General features: G+C 33.4%; 2 protein-coding genes across 3 annotated transcripts in view; one reads left to right on the forward strand and one right to left on the reverse strand.

The window, feature by feature from the left end:
* LOC140447412 (pyrokinin-1 receptor-like) overlaps positions 1-17,694 on the forward strand; it is a 649,679-nt gene that overhangs the window by 449,583 nt on the left and 182,402 nt on the right. The gene's annotated exons all lie outside the window — the stretch shown is intronic.
* Positions 8,634-17,694, reverse strand: part of LOC140447410 (inter-alpha-trypsin inhibitor heavy chain H4-like) — a 59,382-nt gene continuing 50,321 nt past the window's right edge. For both annotated transcript variants that reach the window (XM_072540048.1, XM_072540047.1), the window contains 3 exons: positions 11,630-11,743; positions 10,788-10,962; positions 8,634-8,737 (listed from right to left, as the gene is read on the reverse strand). In XM_072540048.1, the coding sequence (XP_072396149.1) occupies positions 8,695-8,737; positions 10,788-10,962; positions 11,630-11,743 (332 nt within the window). In that variant the 3' untranslated portion in view covers positions 8,634-8,694. The remainder of the gene's footprint in view (positions 8,738-10,787; positions 10,963-11,629; positions 11,744-17,694) is intronic.

The raw sequence follows: 17,694 nt of genomic DNA on the forward strand, positions 1-17,694 counted from the left end.
TATGGCATAATATATCTCCCTACGCCACTATGTTGCCGGATTGTAAAAATGCATAAAATAAACTCGAATTGGATAGAGGCGTGAACACAATTCTTTTTTTAAAATGTTCCTTGAAGTCTAAGGATAGTTTTTAAGGCGAGAAAAATTCGAATTATTTCCGGGAAAATCTTAAAACAGCCCTTTTCTTTTTCCCATACAAATATTTTCTAACTAAATGTAGAGTCAATTTAAACTTTATTTCTATTATATCACTGTTTTGTGTAAAACTTAATGAGGTCGCTGGTTAATATTTAATTTAAAATAACGAAAATTACCATATGTGTAAACGGATATGTAAAGTAAAAGATTGTAATTCAAATAACAATTGGCAGATTTAATAACTTATTTTCAATTATATACGAGATTCACTTACCTTTTATGAATGCGGCCGATATTTAGACGGATAGACCGGTGACTATCCGTCTAAAGGTCGATTCAAACACGCAGTCAGGTTTCGGCACGTCTATCGCCCGGTCGATTTTATAATCTCAGGGATTATTATATATTATTATTATATATTAATTCTAATGTTTGAGAAAATATAATGTTTTATATGATTTGTCGCATGCAAAATCCATGAACATTAATTTTAAAAATAATATTTGGCAGGAAATAATAATAATATTTGCTAATCCTTCATCCGAGAAACTTTTAATCTTTTCAACAGATTGGTCGCCGAAGACTGATGCATTTTGGGTGTGTGCGAATAGACGAACTTCAACTTATCAGTTTGTTAAATTGTATTATGCAAATTTCAATTTATTTAAATTTTGCAATGGACTGCAAAAATTTTAACTTTTATTGTAATTTTCTGATCTTTTTGGTAGCTTTGTCTTTAAAATTGTACAGTTGTCAGTGACAATAAAGCATTTTTCTATTCTATTCTATTCTAGAACAATAAAAAACATTTTTACACGTTTTTTTTTCTAATTTGCCTGATAAATTAATTCAAAATATAATACTGAAAGTTCTTATTTTCCTGGTTTAAAATTATACTATAAAATAGTAATATATTTTAAAGTTGTGCATATAACAATCGACAATTTAAAAGAAAAACATAAATTGTTATGTGTTATCCCCAGGATATTATTTATATTTTCAGTTATTTCTGAACAAAGCCTACGCTTATTATTCTGCGTCTGTTATAGACAAAATGTCGTCGTTGAGAGGTCTAGTTTCATACCGTTTTTTGCCGCCAGTTTGATTTAATTAACATTCCTTTTCATTGTATGTTTCCACTACATTTAAGGTACGCTAAATAGCTTCTGTACGTGACATTAAAGTATTATGTTGTGTGTGGAGCTATGGAGATTTTATTGAAGGGCAAGAAACGTTAATATTATGTAGGGAAAGAATCCTGTACATATCTAAGGGTAAATCTTGCTGTTTAGTATTAAATTTTACATAAGTATTATGGTAATGCGGCATATTAAAGTCTACAAATAGTTTATTGCATGTTATGTCGTGAGGGCAGTTAAAAAATACATAGCTCAATAATTGGTGCAAAATTGATATATTCAAGTATTAATTTCTTGGACAAGTATATATTTATGTAAGATATGTATAAAAGGATTGTAACAAGCAAAAACAGAATCCAATATGTTAATATTTAAAGACGTATTATAAGCGTATTTAAACACAGATTACAAGCATGACCAAAAAGGTTAAAATAAACACTTGACTTAAAAAAATCATCGATTCCGCGTAAAATCTTTAAACATTTTCTAAAGTTCTAAAAGATCTATGAGGGATAGCTGATGAAAAGAATTGAATTGAATTCTTAATAATTAGTAGACGTGGTTTGACGACTACATTGAAAACTAGTTATACAAAGTAAACTATTTATGTTTTTTTTTTTACTTAATGTCTGGTGATATACTTGACTGCTGCTTGACTCGTTCGGCAGAGGAGTGAAGGGCAACACCCAAATTGCTGGAACATATTTATGGTCCTTCTCAAGCGGATAGTATTCCAGTGCAATCATCAGTAATTAAGTGTATTAATTGGAAATATTTACAAAATCTCATCGCCAGAAAGGCCGTTATTTAGTTGACTCCACAATTTCAAGATAGTTTTTACAATCGACCGCACCTACAGATACGAGAACAGCGATAACAGTGAGTTTCATATTTCCCTTCTAATACCATATTTCGTATTTTTAATTGCTTATAGCTTATATTTGGGTTTTATTTGTGTTTTTTAATTTTTTTTTGCACAAAACAAGCACTGAATAACAGTAATTAATACAATTTTCTTTAAATTAAAATTAAAATGTCTGATTCTGATTTAAAAGTTTTCTAACAAAAACATTAAACGATCATTGACAAGTTTTACTAAATATTTAGAAATACTGAAAAAAGACACATTAACTGAGTTAGATATGTTTACACTAAAACATAGATTAAATTATGGTGCTTCATCTTTATTATTAGAATTTAAAAATATTAATACCGATATTGAACTTATGTCTGACGATATTACACTAGATGAACTCACAAAGAACTTAATAGATTCGAAACAAAATTCTATAATGTTATAGCCACTTCAAAATTATTATTAAAATATCACGACGATTCCACTTCTCAACGTTCTAAAGTTAGTTTTAATCACTAGTAAAGAGAAGCATTGAAGTGTCACTAATACAATGGATTCAGTCAATGCTAAAAACGAGAATCATCACTGCTAGTATTGAAGGAGAATCTGTGACTGTGACAGCGGTAAAGGGGTGCCCTTAAGGGGGAGTATTATCGCCTCTGCTGTGGTCTTTGGTTGTGGATGACCTTCTCACTAAGTTGCATGATTCTGGTTTTATAACCTAAGGTTACGCAGATGACCTAGTTGTTGCAATTAGAGGCAAGCATGACCAGACTATATCTAGTCTCATGCAAACTGCTCTTAACGAAATTAAAAGTTGATGCTCGAAAGAGGGCTTAAATGTCAACCCCAGTAAAACGACTTTGATACCTTTCACAAGGAGACGTAAATAAATTTACAGGCTCCAACTATGAATGGCATCACCTTAGACTATTCCAAGGAAGTAAAATATCTGGGGGTAACCCTAAATCAAAAACTCATCTGGAATAGTCATATTGAAAAAATTTTATCCAGAGCTTTAGTGGCAAGTTGGACCTGCAGCAAGACGTTTGGAAAGACTTGGGACCTACAACCGAAAATGACTCTCTGGTCATATAAAACAATAAATAGGCCCATGGTCACATATGCATCATTCGTATGGTGGCCAAAAACACAACAAACAACAGCTAACGCCAAGCTGCAAAAAGTGCAGCGGCTGGCTTGTCTGTGAATCACAGGGGCAATGTCATCATGTCCCACTGCAGCTCTAGAGGCGATACTGAACCTTCCTCCCTTGCAGTTCTGCATAAGGAGGGAGGCAGTAACTACCGCCTTAAAACTGCGACAGACACAAATAATGAAACCTGGAGATCTAGTTGGCCACCTGAAAATCTTAGAAGAAATTCCATTGGATTCTAAGGACAAGCCGACAGATGCTATGCCAGTCAAATTCGACTTTGAAACACCCTTTGAAGTGGTCATAAAAAACCACCAAATGGGTGAAGAAATTGAACCAAAAGTGGAAGAAGGTTCACTCGTATGGTATACGGATGGATCTAAGATAGATGAAAGGGCAGGAGTGGGAGTGGGAGATCTAAGTCTCTTGGAGACGCCCCAACTATCTTCCAGGCAGAAATACATGCTATAGACATAAGTGCCCAAGAATGTCTCAACTGAGACACCCGTAGGGCAAAAGTCCTTATTTTATCAGACAGCCAAGCCGCTTTAAAGGCTCTAAAGTCATTTACATGTGAGTCGAAGTTGGTTTGGAACTGTAAATAATCTCTCAAGAAGCTGGCGGAACGCAACAATGTAACTGTGATGTGGGTGCCGGGTCACAAGGGAATTGCAGGAAACGAGGAAGCTGACAGCCTCGCAAAAGAAGGAGCTAATACCCCATTTCAGGGTCCGGAATCCTTCTGTGGACTATCGAAAAGCCACATCAGAGAGGAACCCCGTACCTGGGAACTCAATCAACTAAGATCATATTGGTCTAACACACCAGGACAAAGGCAAGCAAAAAGGCTCATAAAAGTGTCGCCTACTGCAACAAACCGCCTTCTCGAAATGAGTAAAAAAGATATCAAAATGGTCACTGGCCTTCTCACTGGTCACTGCCCTCTGAGATATCATCTCAAGAAGATGGGCAAATCAGATAGTGAGAACTGTCGTTTCTGTCACAATGAAAAAGAAACGGCAGAACATATACTATGCAACTGCGTAGCACTGTTCTGCAAAAGACTAAAATTCCTAGGAGAGGTCAGTCTGGCATCCTCTGACATAGGAAACAAGTCACCTAGGAAGCTAATCAACTTCATCAGAAGTATTGGCATTCTAGAGTTTAAGTAGATTAAGGTATGCACAAAAGATCTCTATAGGTCGAAGTGCGGTGAAGCCGCATGGCCTTAACGACCTCACATAATCTAATCTAATCTAGTTTTAATCAATCTAATCGTTTTATTCATAATCATTTATGTAAATCAGTTGGTATATAATCGCCAGATATTTTGCTGCTATAAATTCAATGGAAATTTTGAGCACTGGCTCGAATTGCGCAACACATTTTCTAGCTTTATCCACCAAAACTATAGACTAACGAATATTAACAGGTTAAGTGCCACCATATTGAAAATTTTAATGTCTTCACCTTCCGATCACTTTTTTTTAAGTATTTCTATTACTTTATTAACTTTCAAATCGAAATCTAATACTCTAAAATGCCAATTTTGATTAAAATTTCTTTAAAATGTAAGTCCGCGTTGGAGTTTCATGGCCACCAGCAAGATTTTTATCACAAAATGTCTATGAGAGGCCAATGTGGTATCACTCCTTGACTTGCCTATTCACGTTGTAGTATTTGCATTTTCCTTGATATATATTTTGAAATCACCTCGTATATGTATTAAATTGAAATTCCCTCATATATGTATTTAAATAACGAAGAATGTTTTTCATGTTTCTCTGTTCCTATCATACGAGTTAAAACCCAATTAGTATTTCGTTTTTTTTTACATCGCCGAAGTTAATGTAAACCATTTTAAAGTTTATTTATATCACGGACGCAAATTTTTTGATATTTTTTTTGATCGAAACCACTAAATATTCTACATTTCAAATAAACATTCATTAAGATCGCTGAGAAGTTTTTGCAAGAGCGATTAAGCGGTGGGCCTCAGCGTTATGTCCAAATTCTACGTCGAATTTGAAAGTTTTCTGTTTTGTTCATTTTCATGGAAAATGTGTAGCATTTTAATCATTTTAATGGTTCAGTTGCAGTTTGAGTAAGGTTTGGAAGAATCGTTGTTTCCATCCTCGTTTTGTTTCTCCCTGGTTGTCATCCCAGGCTTTTTGGCAGTTTGGAGATGAATTTGTTCATGTTCAGAGATTTTCCATCCAGTTCTACCCCCAGAAATTTTAATGGGCCCAGTTACCGACCCCAGACATTATGCAGAGTGAAATTTAGTGAAATTTAAGGTAACTTTTTGTGTTATATTTTAAAGTGAAGATAGACATTTTTTAAAAATAATAATTACTTTCATATTTAAAAAGATAATTCTTTACTTGTAATAATTTTTTATTTGATACACTTTATAGCCCAGTAACATTTGTAAGTTTTTGTAGCAATCTCCCGAGTTTGTAAAAGGATAATGACATGTAAGTTGTCTTTGTTATTTTTGGTATAAATCTCTGTAACTAATAATATAGTATTTTTTTGTGCCATCTGTATTTTTGTAACTATTTGTGGTAACACAACAATAAATGTTTTATTTATTTCTCTGAACCATTTTGTCTTTTTATTTTAGAAAAGTCTCCTAACCATTTTTGTATTTCCAATAATTATTTCAATAGTTACAACTAGTTGTTGTGATCGTTATAATTTGGCACCTCGAAGCGGCGTCTATTTTAAATTGTTAGAGGTCCTTCCCGTTGTTTTGTTTGCATGTTTGTTCCAAGAGACTTATGTACAGTTTGCACAGTATCGTTTATTTTGCTTGCCCTATCTCCACCCCAGTAACTTTTGTAACAATTTTCAAACCCCTATAATTATACCCTATGTGGTACGCAAAATATTACGTTACAATGTTGATAACGTGGCGGCAAATTTAACAAGAGAATGGTAGAAAAGAAAGGAAGGCAAGTACCACAGAAAAGCAACTAACACCTCATTAACATGTGATGGCTGTAAAAAATTCTATTGCCTTGGCTGTTTTTTGTCATACATTCTATGACAAAAAATTAAATTAGTACTTTAGGTACAATTTTGATATAATGTTATTACTTTTGGTTTATGAAAATAAAGCTTATATTGCCTAAAATGTATTCTTACTATGAATATATATATATATATATATATATATATATATATATATATATATATAAAAATAGAATTACGCAATTGTTACTTATAAATATTATGGGCCATGTGAGTCCTCGTTGACATCTCAGAAGCACAAGCCAAGTATGCTTACTAGACCATCTGGCCGGACTCGAAATGTCCCCATGTATTTTAAATGTGTTTGAGAAGCCGCTGTAGAGCTACACAGCATTTTCTGATGACATAGCTGCTTCATTAATTTTATTTATTATCTCTTGGTAGGTATTCTGGGCTAAGAAGTAGATTAGGATTGTTAATTTTTGACTAAGCCGTAACTTATATAAAAATAATGTTGAGTCGTTTTGCAGTGCATCAATATTGTATTTGGATGGATTCGATTTCAGTGGTTTTATTTGTACTGATTGGTTGTTATTTCGGTTTAGTGTTCGCGGTTGATATTGTAGGTAACATTTTGGTCTTACTACATATATAGTGGTCAGTTCCGCACTCCGGTCCTTTTAGCTTTGTTACGTCTTCCATTTGCATGTTTGTTTCTTATTTTGTGATAACATAATCTATAATTGACTTGGTGTTTCTCATTGGTTGGATCCAGATATACTTATTTTGATTTAAATGTTAGTTATAAATCGTAGATATTTAAATGTCTATGTCTCTCGCGTCTGTTGTGAGGATGTGTTATCTCAACGGTGCTAACTTTTAATGAATCCGAATTATACTGCATTGTTATGATCCTTTGTATTTATGATATTTGCCGATTTTTTTATTGAATATTAAACCAATCTATGATTGTTATTCTCTCTTTTATTAGTCCTTGTATTGCTTCTTGTTTCGGCAGGATCACTATTATTCCGGTCGTCGGTTTTCGTGACCTATTTTCCTCTCCACATTTCATGCGAGTTCATAAATAATTTTGTTTATTCTCTGTTTCTATATATTATGCTGTAAATGTTACTAAATATACTAGCGAAATATTACAGCTATTTTCCTAAAATTTGTTCTTTTATGCAGTTAATCGACCTAATTTCTCTGAAGTTGCATAATAAGTATAGTTAGATTGTAAAACAAAATTATTGGTAAACACTACTTAAATTAACTTTCACTGAAGTATATTCAGGTATTTGTTCAAATTCAGATTAATTAAAATTCAGTTATATATTTAAGTCTTTTATCAAAACATTTTAAGCATTTAGACTATTAACTGCTAAAACTGCAAACTAATCTATAAGCAGGTGTAATTAATTTGAGTGCTTTGATTGTATGTTCTCCAATTTTAATTTCACCATGTTGACTTAGAAAATCAACTACGACTTGTATGCTTGAAAGTTAGATGCATATTCTTCCGTTTGGCATTTTGGATGAGAACAGTACATTTTTTGGATGGACTATAGTTCCTACTGCAATGGTGTACTCTTCTGTTCTTATCTTATTTACTGCCGATAAAATTATGGCCTGGTTTTTTGTTGGGAATTTTGTTAATGGTTGTTGCTTAGTGATGGTAGAATAAGTAATGTTTTGCTGATGGGGATTAATTGATGGACCCTTGTAGTCAGAAGTACCACCTGTCATTTTGTCAAATTTAATCTTCTATCTTTTTTTAAATTTAAATTGAACTTTTATTTCAATATAATTTAATTTGGGTAGGTCCGACTCTGTTTATTTAAAAGTAAATAGTCGATCTAGCAATTAGCAAGATAATGCCAAAAGTTGAAACTAGTTTTTTAAATAATAAATAAATACGAAATATAAATAATGTTCTTCGTATGTATAGAAAAACAATGTTTGTAATCAAACCACTGTCAATTTGGAGACTGTACTTACAATGTTACAGATATTAACAGACCATTGTACACTGCTTCTATATATTTCGGTTTATTATTTAAATGTACAGTGTTTCTTCTCAAAAAGAGTAAAAGTTATGGAGCTCAAAGTATTTCGACTTGTTTGCCTGAATTTTCTTGACTGAGATTGTAGATATTATTTATTTCTATGGATCTTAAGTTTTTAACCAATACATACTTCCAAAACTAATTCGTCAAAACTTTACATCTTCTGAATCTAAAGAGATACAAAAAATGATGACTTGATTGATATAAAAGAGGTGATATCGTGGTCTACATACAGTTTGATTTTTGGATATTTAATAATAAAGGTGTTCAATATTTTTTATTATTTTTCTAAATAAGGATTATCGTATTAAAAATGCTTTATTTATTTATGAATATTTAATAACACTATAAAACTCGTCATTAGGGCATTTGCACTACTTCTGGGCAGCAAACTCCGGCATATCTGCAAATAAAAATAACACATTATTAGATAAAGAAACAATTATTTTGGATTATTTATAACATTGCTTTCTTCTTCATGTTTCTATCCTATCGGAGATTTGATATCATGAAAGCTGCTTTAACCTTATCTACAAATGTTCTAACCAGTCAAAAAAGGTCAAAAAGTTCTTCTGTCCTTAGATATAAAAAAACTAAAAAATATTTTAATAGTTTTTATATCTCCGAACACTACGTCGTCTAATTGCCACCCACTGGATTTTTAAAAAATATGTCAAAAGTTTTTAATAACAAGGTTTCTTGCTTCTTAAAAACCATGCCAGGAAATTTAGATTTGGAAATATACCTCCCAATCAATTTAGATATCTTAACAGAGAACCCAAGTTTTGATTTGCGGAAAATAATTTAAGAATTTACTGACGAAGCAAGAAAATCTAATGTTACTGCAGATGAAGAGTGTAAAAGTGATGAAGTGATCAAGATGAAGAAATTTTGCGTTCATTTAAAAGAAACTAAAGATTATGAACAACTAACAGACCTTTATAATTTTAATACAGATTTATAATAACGGTGATATAGCTGTTGATATTTCTCACATTTTAATGAAATGAGCATAAGTTCACAAAAACAAAAAAAATAAAGTTCCATTGAACAACTTTTCACAAAGTATATTATAATTATTATCATACTACTGAAGGAAAGTATCAGATTACTGTAAGTATATATTTACAGAAAGTATATATACAGATGATGAAGTATATTGGCGCGGATTTGGATTTGAATCTGACCATGCTCTGGTCTCCCATGCATCAGTCTTTCAGGCCGAGATCTTTGCAATCCTGCTATGTGCCCAAGAAATAATAGATAGGGCTTGCTTAGGCAGGACCATCTCTACCTGCTCTGACAGTGAAGCAGCACTAAGGGCTTTAGAAGCTCCCAAAGTCAGCTCTAAGCTAGTTCTTGAGTACAAGAGAACACTTGCTGACGTTGCGCTAACCAACAGAGTTAACTTGGTATGAGTATCGGAACACAGGCGTGGAAGGCAACAAACTAGCTGACGCCCTGGCAAAAAAGAGCTCATCCACTCTGCCGATAATATCCAAACCTCAGTACTGGTCGGGTAGGAATTCCAGGACTCCTGAGCCAGTTTTGGAGGTATAAGATAGGCTAGGCTCGACATAGTGTGACCATATAAAAATCTTATAATCTAGCTTCTCCTTCCAGACCGTAGAAGATGTCCTCTGGTGGTCAAAATGATTACTCGGCGTATGTATGCTTACTATGCTTACTATAAACTCGGTTATATCTTCATCTGAATGGGCCACGGTGCCGTATTTATAGCCCAAGGTTCTGGGTTCAGTCTTTATGCAACTGAGCCAAATGAGCGAGTTTCCCTTAAAGAAACTTTTGGCTTTCTGTGAGGCCCCAAGGTTACTAAACGATTAGAAGTTCGGAACAGCAGAATGGAGTTATGTTTAGAGCTCCTGCTGATTATAGAAGATACGCGAGCTCGGTGCAGCTAGAGCCTCAGAAACGCAGAAGACTGGCTCCATATGGGCCTAGTCCGTATGATAGGGGTGATATATTGGACCCATCTATAAGTAAGTGTCTAAAGGGCTCAAAAATGGGTCCTGCCTCGATCTATCATAACCATAACCACACTTTTTTACATAGTTCCATAATGTTTTAATACTCATGAAGCAGCTACCCATCTAAACTGCTATAATTTTATGATAATGTTATTAACCGCTATTAAGATTGAGAAGTAGTTTCATTTTCTATCAAAACCTCTCAAAAGCAGGTGTTTATGGACGGTTCGAGATTCCAACGTCCTGACGTCGCGAGTGTGTACGGTCCGCTTTGATAAAATTACATAACAACAGTGCACGTGCACAGTACAAATAAGAGAAATTAAAGTGTAGAGGGTTAGTCGATAATTTGGATTTGTATCTTTTAGTAATAAACGATATAAATTAATTTTATTTTAGTGTTAAATAAATTAAAATAATGTTCAAAGACTGTAAATAAAAATTAAATGACAGTACAGTACTTACTTGTTATCAAGTATGCAAGCAAATTGTTCGTAGGTCAAGAAATCTGTCAGATATAAATGGACATGTGGACAATTTGATAGCAAACTGCAAGTTCCTTTAGGGAAATTCTTATTGGGTGTCTTCGTACATTCTCCGTTAGAAAGGACAAATTGACCCTCGCCCAAATCATAGGCGCCTAGAAAAAAAAATATAAATTAAAGATCTAGAAATACCAAGTGTACCTCTCTTTTCTTCCCCCGGACTCCTCTATCAACTGTCGCAAAGCAAAGAAGGCATCCTTTATCCTTCATCCTAGCATAAATACAAACTGTTCTTCTCCTATCAATCTTCTACCTTCTTAACCTTCGCTCTGACAATCAATCAAGCAGCTCTAAGAGTGTTGCAAGCGCCCAAGGTCAGCTCTAATCTGGTTCTCAAGTGCAAAAGAGCACTGGCTGATATTGCGCTGAACATTAGAATTAACTTGGTATGGGTACCGGAACCAACAGGCGTGGAAGGGAACGAACGGACTGATAGCCTTGACAGGGCTTATCCACTCTTCCAGGAAGTTTTCGATTTTATGTACTCTTCAAATCATTTGTAGAGCGCCATTTTCGGTCCTTCGAAATATTGTGGCTACGTCCCTGATGATATTGCACCAGGTATGCTTTTCAGCCATGAATGTTGTTTTCTTCCTGTGCCTTAAATTAGATCAAATTATCTAAAACGCCCTGCTGGCCTGCTATGAGCCCAGACTTGAACCCTTTGGGACATGTACAAAGTCCAAAAATTCAAAAAAATTCATAAAAGCAAAGTGAACGATATTAGCTAGTTTTTAATTATCTATTTTTATGCCAACTTACCTCCTAAAATATTTAAAGTTCCATTTTGATTGGTGATATTTTTCAACCAGGGAAGTAGATCTTTTATTGCAGGTTTTGAGCTAGTTGTTGGAGGTGTTGTAGACGTATATATTACTATAAAATATATTATTATAAATTATATACATCATTTATTATAAAAAAATTATAGAAAAGCAAAAAGTTTATACAAAAAAAGAAGCTTTCATTAAAAATACGATTTTTTTCTTTATATTAGGCGGTGAGAGGAAAAGTGGTGTAAGTCACTGTTTTTACAATAGAGATGAGTGCATATTCAAAATCTCCATATTCAAATCTATCAGAAGCAACAGTGGTGTAAGTCATGCCTCTTCTATTTACTCACAGATAGCAGCACAAACTTAACAGTCAAACAAAATCTCTGTAGTAGTAGGGGTAATAGTGGTGCAAGTCAGACTTAAACCACTATTGCTTTGTTCCTAAGGCAGTTATTTAGTATTTTGCGGTTGTGATTTTTCAATACAATGGATGACGACAGTTTAAGTAATGTGAGTGATGAGCCTAGTATTTTCGCTTACTCGGGAGATGAGTGGGTACCTTCTGATTCTCAACAAGAAAGTACTGGTAAGTTAAACTTATGTATTATAGTTGTTTGTGTAAAATCAAAACTAACCTCAAAATGTTAAATTCTCTACACTAACAATAAATAAACTCCTTTAAATAGAACAACGTTTTTAAGTGTTATTTTAACAAAGTTGGTTTGTTTCAGACTGTGAATCAAACGAGGAAGTCTCTTTTCAAGATAATGAAAGGAAAAGTAATAGAGAAGAAGTAGAAGTTTAACAATCCAAGAGAGCACGAAAACGACAGAGGCATAAAAATAAAAAAGAAAAAAGAAAGTGGCTTCGCAACTCAGGTTGTGAGTATAAGACAACCAAAGGAAAAATAGTGCCAGGTAAAACTTTTTCAAATAACAACGGTTTTTGCAATAAAAAACGTTTTAAAAACGTATCATGTGCAGATATAAAAAAAAACTTTTGAATCATTCTGGAAATTGAAATCATTTACAGAACAGGATGCTTTTTTGTGGTTTGATCAAGCAAAAGAAACCTAAATTAAAACGTCCTAGGGATCAGTCACGACCTGATAAGACAGTGTCTAACAGATATTTCATTCATAAACAAGGCAAAACCACGAAAGTATGTAAAAAATACTTTCTTGGAAGCTTTCGGATATCTGATGGACCTATAACACGGACCAATAATAAGATAAAATTAGGGGAACTACCTGGTTCAGATAATCGAGGCCATGGTACACCAACCAATAAAATATCTAAAGAACGTATGAACTGTGTCTGGAAACATATTGAAAATTTACCATCTTACCAATTGCACTATACAAGGAATAGCAATCCGAATCGTAGGTATCTATCTTCTGACCTTAATGTTACCCTTCTGTATCGCTTGTACCGGGTGGTCCAATAAGCCGATCTCTCGGCTATATAATATCAGAAAGTATTCATGTTATAACTTTAGGAAAAAAAATTCTTTAGTAAAAGTGACCAAGAGAAATCGCTGGAAATAACTTTCAAGTTTCTAGGTTAACCGCTAGGGGGCGTAACATGTGAAGAAAACTTTGAAAACCAGTTTTTTGGGAAATATGTCCAATTATACCAAGTGTTAAATAAGTAAACTAGAAAGGAGCCTAAATTCTGCACAAAGTTGTTCAGGTACTTTTTTTTTTATTTTTTCAAATAAAGAATGGGGGAGAGTGGGAAAGTATTTGTGGATGAATACCTTTAACTTTGGTTTAAATCAACCGATTTTAACGAAATTAGTGTCATTAGAAAGAGTGTGGATGAGTTAATTTACATCTACTATAAAATAATTGCATTTAGTTTTAATTGTCATAGGTAGAGGGTACTTTCGAATTGAAAAAATTAAAATTAGTTTTTCTTTAAAATATTTAATGGAAACACCTATTTATTGTAAATTATATTGGAACTAAATTAAATTCGTAACAAAATGACGCAAACCGCATGTTAATAGCTTTTGTCGAACTCGAGATATGAATAAAAACGCCTAAACAGAAGTAAGTCTAGTATTGACTCACCCTGTATTATAAATTAAATTAAAAAATAAGTCAGTAGGTACTTTCAAATTTTTTTATAGCAAAAGAATCTCAATGTTGATACCTACATATTTTGACCATTGTTATTTCATATGATTAAAAATAATTTTTTCGAAACTAAGTAGGCTACGACAATGAATTTGACGGGGAGTTCATATTGTTTATTTATCGACAGCAGTCAAAACATTGTTAAGAAGTGTTATATTATAGTTCAAATTGAAGATTGCAGTTTTTTCAATTAATATTAATATTGGTAATATTAGTAATTAATTATCAGTACTAATAATTCGTGATGAGTACTTATATCAAATGCAGAATTGTATGATATGATTGGAGTTTATTTCGAATGTCACCAAAACGCCGCTATTTCCTCATGTATATATTCTGTAAGATATCCTGACAGGAGACATTATGGCAAAGAGGTATTTAAAAGAAAGGCAAGAAGATTAAGAGAAACTGGTAGTTTTCATCGTCCTTGTTTCAAGCGACGTAGTAGAGGTATGACCGACGATAATTCAATCAATGTTCTTGCTTTAATTTAACAGAATCCACATATAAATAGTCGGCAAATCTCTATAGAATTAAACATACCCAAAACTACTGTTCTAAGGATTTTAAATTATCCTTATATCCGTTTTATTTATCCTTTTATCCGTTTCTTAAAAATACTTATGCACGATTCATGTTGTGAAACAATTGTGGATTTTGCAAGATTTTTTGAGTTTTAGTAAATATAGTGGTTTTTTTGTTTTTCACCAATATTTGTTGTTCTGTTTTTTAGACTGCATCCTTATCATGTAGTTCTCCACCAAGCTTTACATGAGAGAGATTTTGATGCAAGGCTGGATTACTGCAATTGGATGTTAGGTCTGCTAGAAGAACACCCGCATATCATGTCCAAGATTTTGTGGACAGACGAGGCTACGTTTAATAGTGCGGGTGGTGTTAATCTGCATATTATGAATTATTAGGCTGAAGAAAATCCGCACTGGATATATGAGGTGCAGGTTCAAGGTAGATGGAGTCTTAATGTTTGGTGTGGTATAGTTGATGAAAAGATCATAGGTTCATATTTCTTTGATAGAACTTTAAATGGCGAAACATATTTGGATTTTCTGGAAAATCAGTTGCCTGTTTTATTGGAAGATATTTTTATTTACAAACAAAGAGATATGATATTACAACATGAAGGGTGTCCTGTGCACTTTTCCAGACGAGTTCGAGAATATTTGTATGCAAGTTATCCAAATAAATCGATTGAAAGGGGAAGTATATTTTCATGGCCAGCTAGATCTCCAGATTTAACATGTGTGGACTTTTATCTGTGCGGAATATTGAAGGACTTAGTGTACCAAACTCGACCAAACACGCGAGACGACATGAAACAGCGCATTATAAACGCAATAAATAGTATATCAACAGCTGAGATTGAAGCAGCTGTTGTGTCTACGCGCGAAAGATTACGTCTTTGTGTGGACAACAATGGAAAACAATTTGAACATTTAATTGGACATTAAGTTTTAATCATCTAGATATTTTTATGATCTTTCACATATTTAATTTTAAGTTATAATAAAGGGTGAGTCAATACTATACTTACTTTGTTATGTTTATGCATTTTTATTCATATCTCGAGTTCGACAACCGCTATCAACATGCGCTTTACGCCGTTTTGTTACGAATTTAATCCAGTTCCATTATAATGTACAATAAATAGGTATTTCCATTAAACATTTTGAAAAAAAAACAAATTTTAATTTTTTCTATTCGAAAGTAACCTCTACCCATGACAATTAAAACTAAATGCAATTGTTTTATAGTAGTGATGTAAATTAAATCATCCACACTCTTTCTAATGACACTAATTTTATTAAAATTGGTTGATCCAAACCAAAGTTATAGGTGTTTATCCATAAATACTGCCCCACTCTCCCCCACCCTTTATTTGAAAAAATAAAAAAAAGTACTTAAAAAACTTTGTGCGGAATTTAGGCTCCTTTCTAGTTTACTTATTTAACACTTGGTATAATTGGGCATATTTCACAAAAAACTGGTTTTCAAATTTTTCTTCACAGGTTACGCCCCCTAGCGGTTAACCCAGAAACTAGAAAGTTATTTCCTGCGATTTCTCTTGGCCACTTTTACTAAGGAATTTTTTCTCCAAAAGTTATAACATTAATAGTTTCTGATATATAGCCGAGAGATCGGCTTATTGGACCACCCGGTACAGTAAGTACTGCCAGGAACGAGGCACTGTCCCCGTTTCCTGTGATATTTATCGCCGTACATTAAATAATGAGTACAACCTCCATTTTCATGTACCACAAAAAGATACGTGCCCTAAGTGTGATGCTTACAAATTAAAAAAATCTGCAATAACAGATGATAGTGAGATAAGACAGGTTGTAGTAGAGCACGAATTTCATCTTATAAAGGCCGAGCTTGCACGTACTTCTATGAAATATTATACAGAAAAGGCCCATACTGACAATTCTTACTATGCATTCACTTTTGACCTAGAGAAAGCCCTAGCTTTCCCAAAACTATCCACATCTATCGCATACTATAAACGTAATATGTACATTTACAACTTGGGCTGTCATGAGCGATCTGGCTTAGGCTACATGTAGGGATGAGATGAAATAACAGCTTCGAAAGTATCTCAGGAAATCAGTGCCTGTGTCACAAAGCACATAGAATTACTTGCACGAATTCCGTCGCCTTTTAATCTTTTCCTGTAATATAGTTTGTAGAAACGTGTATATTCATTTGTCTTCGCGTTAAATGGCGCGAGTATTTCAATTTTCTCTTTTTTATGAATATTGTAAAAAATATTACTTTGAATATTGTGTTGGGCTTCCACTGCACTAGCTCGGCTGGGGTTTAGACTGACATTTCCCCCTAAGAGACTATGGCACTTTTTTACTTTATTTCAATATTCAACGTGCTGACAATTGAGAATTCGCGGTTACGACTTACATAATGACGGTAAGCAAATGTACTCACTCAATTGAAATATTAACGCTTTGTGTTTACATTAATAAATAAATATTATTTACAATAAAAGTTCTCACTTACATTTTATTAATTGTTTTACCACTGTCGCATTCACATTGTCCTAATTTCAGTTCAAATGCATGTAAAATAATTTGTTTTGAGTTTATTAAGATTTATTAAAATTTTTTAAGAGTTTGTTTCCCTTATCTTACAAGAGTCTTTTGTGTATTCAACTTACTACTTATTTATTTGTGACTTGGTCAACCCAACTTAATATTAATATTCGTCTATAGCATTACGCCTTGTAACTCTCAATTCTTTTTATCATGTTCTTTTTGAGAGTCCATGCTTACACGCCGTACAACAAGATACTTAACACATATGATCTTAACATTCTTATCGGTAGAAAGAGCCGGATCATTAAACAGTTTCCTTAAACATCTTTTGATCTCGATATTTTGATCACTTGTCTCGTTTATGATAGTTCCCAGATATTTTTTATGATTCACCATTTGAATGTTAGGTACTAGCATGGCTATTCTAGTTTTATTGACTGCTCTAATAAGTTATCTAGTCGTTAAGTTGTACCAATCTTACCCTGCAGAATGATTTGGAGTAGGCTGTATTGATGTTCGTTGCGCATTACTGGGCCCATATATTCCATTTATTCACTGCTCTATTTATATTCTCTAAAGTTGAAGCTCCTACGATGTTCTTACCAATAACACAGTATCGTCTGCATATCTACTATTATTTATCATTTTACATGTCAGAATATTTGGAACGAGCAGAGCTTTTTGCAGTGCAATCAAGAGTATCTCGCTAATATCAAGTTTTATTTTTCTATTAAGATTAAGATCTTCTATTTCGGGTAAGACATACGGGCAATGTCGCGAAGGACTGGGTGATAGATCACGGACTGGAACTCGCGGCAGAGAAGACCAAAGCCATCATTCTGAAGA

The sequence above is a fragment of the Diabrotica undecimpunctata genome, chromosome 8 (genome assembly GCF_040954645.1).
Source record: "Diabrotica undecimpunctata isolate CICGRU chromosome 8, icDiaUnde3, whole genome shotgun sequence".
In the NCBI taxonomy this organism is placed as follows: domain Eukaryota; kingdom Metazoa; phylum Arthropoda; class Insecta; order Coleoptera; family Chrysomelidae; genus Diabrotica; species Diabrotica undecimpunctata.